Source organism: Rosa chinensis, chromosome 5 (assembly GCF_002994745.2).
Source record: "Rosa chinensis cultivar Old Blush chromosome 5, RchiOBHm-V2, whole genome shotgun sequence".
In the NCBI taxonomy this organism is placed as follows: Eukaryota; Viridiplantae; Streptophyta; class Magnoliopsida; order Rosales; family Rosaceae; genus Rosa; species Rosa chinensis.
In genome coordinates, this window is record NC_037092.1 from 34,439,270 (window position 1) to 34,445,460 (window position 6,191).

Genomic DNA, 6,191 nt, shown 5'->3' on the forward strand with positions numbered 1-6,191 from the left:
GTGACCGCCGCTGAGAGAAAGAAAGGTTCAAGAGAGATGGGTTTGAGACAGAATGAGACGCTGAGTGAGTGAGTGAGATCGCATAGGGTTAGGGTTAATTTCCTGATCGGGTGTGATCGAGAGTATGTGAAACCTTATTCCAACCACTCATAATTTTACACGTAATAAAACTAATAAAAATTATAATATATATAATAAATTCGACCTGTTCAGTTATTTTCGGTCGGTTCAAGAAACGAACCCGGTTCGAACCGGTCCTGTTCGAAACACTGAACACGTAGACACTGTTTTTACCGGTTCAGTCACCGCCACCACATTTCTGGCCCGGTTTGGCCGGTTTTGCTCCCCCGGTTCAATTTCCACCCAGTCCTAGTAGAAAGTCATGAAAATTCTTCTCTACAAATTTGGGGTTTGTTTACTATGATTGGTGAAAAATATTTGAGTTTTGTACGGGAGAAGGAAAAGAACAAAGGAAAGATTGGGCAAAAAGACAAAACTTAAGAGAGAGAGAGAGAGGGACAGAGAGATTTCAATTGTGTGCTCAATTGTGTTTGTTTACCATCATCCGATCTAGTTGAGGGCATATCCTAAGGGTCTGCTCTCCACTCCGGGTGGTTGTCCAACTGGCCTATTAACAGTGCGTGGGTTTCACGCGGCGTTTGTGTAACGCTTGACCCAAAAAACAGTAAAACTGATTTTACTGCAGGCTAGAGCACATGGCAAGCACGAGCGATGCCCTCATAATATCGTGAGAAACTACCGAAATATAGTGATATATAGGGAAATTTCCGGAAGTTTGGAGAATATCTCTGAAATATTCCGCATATCACTAATAAATTCCACTCAAATTGCCATAAAAACCCCACAATGCGGTTGACGAGGTTCGAACTTTGATTGAATGTGAAACACACAAGCAGCTCAACGCCTCAACCAACTCCGTTGCCATTCCATTTGTTACATAGAGGTAACTTATATATTTATATAACATCTTTTTCTTTTTTTCTTTTTTTTGGACGAATCTGAAACTTTTCTAAATTTAATCAATAACTAACTTCCAATTTTCAAAATTCACCAATATTTCTAGATTTTCTACAATTTTCCAAATTTTACACCTATAGATAATTATAGGACTAAATACTCCGTTGCCATTAACCAACTCCGTTGCCATTCCATTTGTTACATAGAGGTAAGCTATATATTTATATAACATCTTTTTTTTTTCTTTTTTTTTTTTGGACGAATCTGAAACTTTTCTAAATTTAATCAATAACTAACTTCCAATTTTCAAAATTCACCAATATTTCTAGATTTTCTACAATTTTCCAAAATTTACACCTATAGATAATTATAGGACTAAATACTGTTTAGTCCTTGAGCTTTTCACCATAAAACATTTCAGTCCCTAACCTTTTAATTTCACACGTTTAGTCCCTGTACTTAAAAATTTCAGACCAATAGGTCCTTGCTGACTAAAACTCGCGGCGAAATGTCTATTATGCCCTCAGCCAATAGGTCCTTGCCGTCTAAATTGCAGCTTAAGTCACTTTGTTAATTTTTTTCATTTAAAAAAATTATTAAAAAATACTTTTTTGGTGACTTAAGTAATTGATAGTGTAATAGTTGAGTGACCAAAGTGATATATTTGAACCTTCAGTGACCAAAGTGTCGAATGAGTCACAGTTGAGTGACCATTTGTGGAATTCTCCATAATAATAGTATAGATATACAAGACCCTTCTAGTGAGGGATCCCTTTTTTTTTGTCTTTTCTAGGGATAGGGCATTAGACCAACTTTTCGATCATATTTTAGCATCTTAACCGTTCAGATTTTAGGTCCAAATGTGTAGATCACTTATCCAAATTTTCAGCCAAATTGATTATCGTTAAGGCATTCAAAACGGCGACTTAAGATTATAAATATGAACGGTTCAAGTTTGACAAATTTGGTTCGTTCATTGATTTATTCTAGTTTGATACCTTAACGATCAACGATTTGGCTGAGAATTTGCATAAATAATCTATACATTAGGACCTAAAAACTGAACGGTTGAGATGCCGAAATATGATCGAAAAGTTGGTCAGGGCATCCCTATAAAAGATCAAAAAAGGGATCCCTTAGTGGAAGAGCCCTCAAAGTGTGTTATAGGGTTTGTCGGGAACTTGGGATTCATTGCTCGTTTTAGCTACTTCTAAAATCTGTCGTGCAAATCTTAATCAAATATGCAAATAAGAATCTAAGTTTCCTTCCAGACTTGGACTTGCCTTGCTCTCTAAATCATCTTGACATAGGATTACACAATATTGTATGTCTCTGTTCCTTCCAGACTTCAGCTTGGATTCGCCTTGATCCCCAAGATTGTAGTATGTGAGATATCTTGTTCATCTTCCTTCCAGACTTGAACTTGCCTTGATCCCTAAATCGTTAAACACTTTATTACACAATATTGCAAGTGACATCTTGGATATCTACGGTAAATTTGGTCACTATCATATGGTGATTAATATTATGAATGTCTAAATATTAATGGATTATATATATTTATGCATCAAATCTAGTAAGTTAATCACCCAAGGGGATAAGTGATACATTTTCTTGAACTAATATGTAGCTCAAGCAATATTATTTGGCATGTCTTGTTGATCGGTGCAGCAATCTCCGACGTCGATAATGTTCGCCTTAGATTCCCAATTCACGGGAAGTCGGTTTGGAAGTCAGATACATCGAGTTGGGTGTCATTGAAATCCACTATGAAATTGTTCCACCAAAGGTCATCCCTCAGATATTCATCATCACCAATACCGTTATTATTAGTTGCTTCCACTCCAACTCCAACTCCAACGTCAACATCGTAATGCTGACGATGATGATCTTCGTCTTCAACGACATTGTTTTTGGTCAAACGTGGGTTTTCCTCATCTGCAGCAGCAACAGAGGATGGCAAGTCCTCCTTGATCTCCTCATCTTTAAACACTTCTAAGTGATTTTCTTGTTCCAGCTTCCTCTTTAAGGTGGAATTCCAGTAGTTTTTGATTTCATTGTCAGTTCGCCCTGGTATCCTTCCAGCTATCAATGACCATCTACACCAAGTGTATAGTGAACAGAAAGTTAAGAAAGAATAATGTACGTACTAATTAATTAGCTCGCATAGAATTAGTTAAGTAGGGTTTTTACGAAAAAGGTCAAAACCTATATATACTGAAATTTTTTAGGAATTGATATTGACAAAGTTGTGTGCGGTGTTTTTCCATAACAATTCTCTTCGGAAGTTCAGTTCAAGCTAGACTCGTTCATTTTCTATCCAATTTCATCACACCTATATCTTTTCATCTGCAAAGAAATCTCGATGTGAAAACACAGAGACAAAAGGCGGATCTTTGAATAGGAAAAAGAGAGGATCCGCATGGTTCCAAACAAATTGGCTTATTCGAGAGAACCTTGTTGGAAGATCTATCTCGCGTCCAATATTGACTCTGCAAGAACTCCAAATCATTCTCTTGAAGTCCATCCTTTTGATCATAAATGATTCTCTACACTAACCTTCTTTTCCCAAAAAAGAGGTTTTTTCTTTCTTTCTTTTTTTAGTTTGAATATATAGTATATATTATACCCCAGTGAAGTAAATAACGGATTACCTGTTTCCCAGGAGTTTGTGGAGCCTGATGATGAGCTCTTCTTCATCTTCTTTAATGTAGCCTCTGATGATATCAGGCCTCAGATAGTTCATCCACCTAAGTCTCACACTCTTCCCACATCTCTTCAGACCTGCCAACAAACACATGCACTTATCATAAACGAAACGAGAGGTTCGTCATTAAAATTATAATAGATTGCAGCGACTCAAATCAAGCAAATATATATAGTACTATACGTGAATGAAAACAAGAAATTAAACTTGAATTGCCTGTTTCCCTAGTTAGTTTGCCCCATTTTCCGATGCCGTGTTTTTTGACGTAGTCTTTGACAATCTGGTCTTCACTTGCAGCCCAGGCTCCTTTCTTCAGTCCATCATTCTTATCATAGTAAGTGCTGCTTCTCCTCATCTCTCTCTCTCTCTCTCTCTCTCTCTCGTAGCGGCTCGATCATATTTATATAGTCGAGCTTCAGAATATTACTAGCTATAGCTATAAATGAGAATTAGTTACTAAATATTACTAGCTATACCTATATGTGGTATTAGTTACTAATTTCTCTCTATCTGTCGGTCTCTGAGAGTTGTATCATTCCAGTATGTTTTCTAGAGATTGATTGGCAATACATGACCCAAAGCATTGACTCTTTTTCCTTTAAGATCCCCGAAGATGGGCATCCAAACTTCTAGCTCACAAGGTACCTATGAAAGATGACTGATATGCTACTACAATTGGCATAAATCCAGTCCTGCATTTTCATTTTTTTCCCAAGAGAACCACCACGATAGGTTTTAACTCATCTAATGACCCAGATTCAGATGCTCAAGTAGAAAGTCATGAAAATTCTGCCCTACAAATTTGGGTTGTTGATTATGATTGGTGAAAAGTTTTGTATGGGAGAAGGAAAAGAACTGAGGACAGATTGGGGAAAAAAACAAAGCTCAAAAGAGAGAGAGAGAGAGAGAGAGAGAGAGATACATTAAGGGTCTTTCTAAATGTACCCAGCAAATTTCTATCTAGACCCAGCAAATTAATTTACACCTAATAAAAAATATAATTTATAATTACACCCACCACATTTTCCAACAATACCCTTATTTTCAATTAAACCCAGCAAAATTCTCACCCGCCGACAGCCGACTTTATCGAACAGTTGCAATCTTTGGATTGCATTGCATGCCCTTGTATCACTCTTTTCTGTGCAATCTTTGGAAAAATTCATGTCAATGGCATTGGAGGAAGAACAACAACCGTATATAAATACAGAATGTCTATCCTTACCTTCAGATTCTGAAACCTCAAAACACACATAGCGGCCAATGAAATGTGTCTGACTGCACATGCAATCATTCAAATACCTAATTGTCAATTGCCTCAAGTGCAAGTTTGTAGACTATCTATATTTTAACAGCTGAGAGTCTGGGAGACCAGAAGTTTTGTTTTCTTTGCAACGTGTTAGCTTTTGTCTCCTTTGGCAAAAGCTGAGAACTTTTCTGCGCCATGTTCTTATTTTGGTAGCAAGATTTGTTCCTCCTAATAAGCATTTCTTAAACAGTTCTGTTGAGCCTTGAGATAGCTTGGATTATCTTATTCATCAGCAGAGCTTTTACTAATTAAATATATTACTATCTCGGTTCGCGTGCGACTGAAATATATATATATATATATATATATAATTTAGTTTAAAATGCTTTAACATTTGCATTTTCATATAATTTCTTTTGTTATTATTTTTATTTATCATGACTATTATTGTCATTTCGTATGAGGATATAAATATCTTTTCATGCAAAATTGATTTGTTGGGTCTAGATAGAAATTTGCCGGGTACATTTAGAAAGACCCATACATTAATTGTGTTGTAGACCATTATATTTGAGATTATATTCAACTTCTAGGTCTACTCCAGTCGGAAAAAAAAAAAAAAAAAAACTTCTAGGTCCACAGTGTACGGAATTGGTAAAGAAAAACGTGCATGCACGTCTCCTTAAGAAGAAAAGCATGAAGACTCCCACAAATGTTTGGAACAAAACGCACATATGAAGCAATGAAAATTATTCTACGTACCGACGGTACAAATGTACAATATTGCGTACATTTGTATAATGCGCACTCTTCTTGATCTCTGATTTATCAGGACATGATCGATTACATAAATCATCAATTTAGTTGAATTTATTACATAAATTTTAATTACCAACTTTGATTACAAATCTGAAAGCGTTTGACAAAAGAAAAAAAAAATACATATAATAAGGGTTAAATCAAACTGCATCTAAATTCCAAAGTCTTCTCAAACTCAATCACCCATTTATCAAAGTCTCATGCCTCTCAAAACAACATAGATCATCGATCTAGTTGAGTTTCCAGAACTCGAACTTTAATCATAGTCCTTAATTACAAATCTAAATGTGGTTGAGCGAAAGAAAAAAATAAATGCAGATCGCCATAAATAAAAAATGAGGCAAGTCATCATGCCTCCGGTAGTGCGCCCAAGGGTGGTCAAGCGGTACCATATCTCCTAAGTACTCAAACTTTAACCATAATCCTTAAGTACAAATC

General features: G+C 36.1%; 1 protein-coding gene across 1 annotated transcript; it reads right to left on the minus strand.

The window, feature by feature from the left end:
• Positions 1 to 2,283: 2,283 nt before the first annotated feature.
• Positions 2,284 to 4,583, minus strand: LOC112167140 (transcription factor WER). The gene is made up of 3 exons (XM_024304108.2): positions 3,902 to 4,583; positions 3,633 to 3,762; positions 2,284 to 3,077 (listed from the first exon to the last, which is right to left on the minus strand). The coding sequence occupies exons 1-3, from the start codon at positions 4,038 to 4,040 to the stop codon at positions 2,690 to 2,692; spliced, it is 657 nt and encodes a 218-aa protein (XP_024159876.1). The 5' UTR covers positions 4,041 to 4,583; the 3' UTR covers positions 2,284 to 2,689.
• Positions 4,584 to 6,191: the final 1,608 nt, after the last annotated feature.

Bases quoted from the DNA above. Each gene is read 5' to 3' on its own strand.
- LOC112167140 (XM_024304108.2), bottom strand. From the start codon at position 4,040: ATGAGGAGAAGCAGCACTTACTATGATAAGAATGATGGACTGAAGAAA. The intron at 3,763-3,901 runs GCAATTCAAGTT...GTTTGTTGGCAG, and splicing joins CAAACTAACTAGGGAAACAG to GTCTGAAGAGATGTGGGAAG. The intron at 3,078-3,632 runs GTAATCCGTTAT...CACTTGGTGTAG, and splicing joins CACAAACTCCTGGGAAACAG to ATGGTCATTGATAGCTGGAA.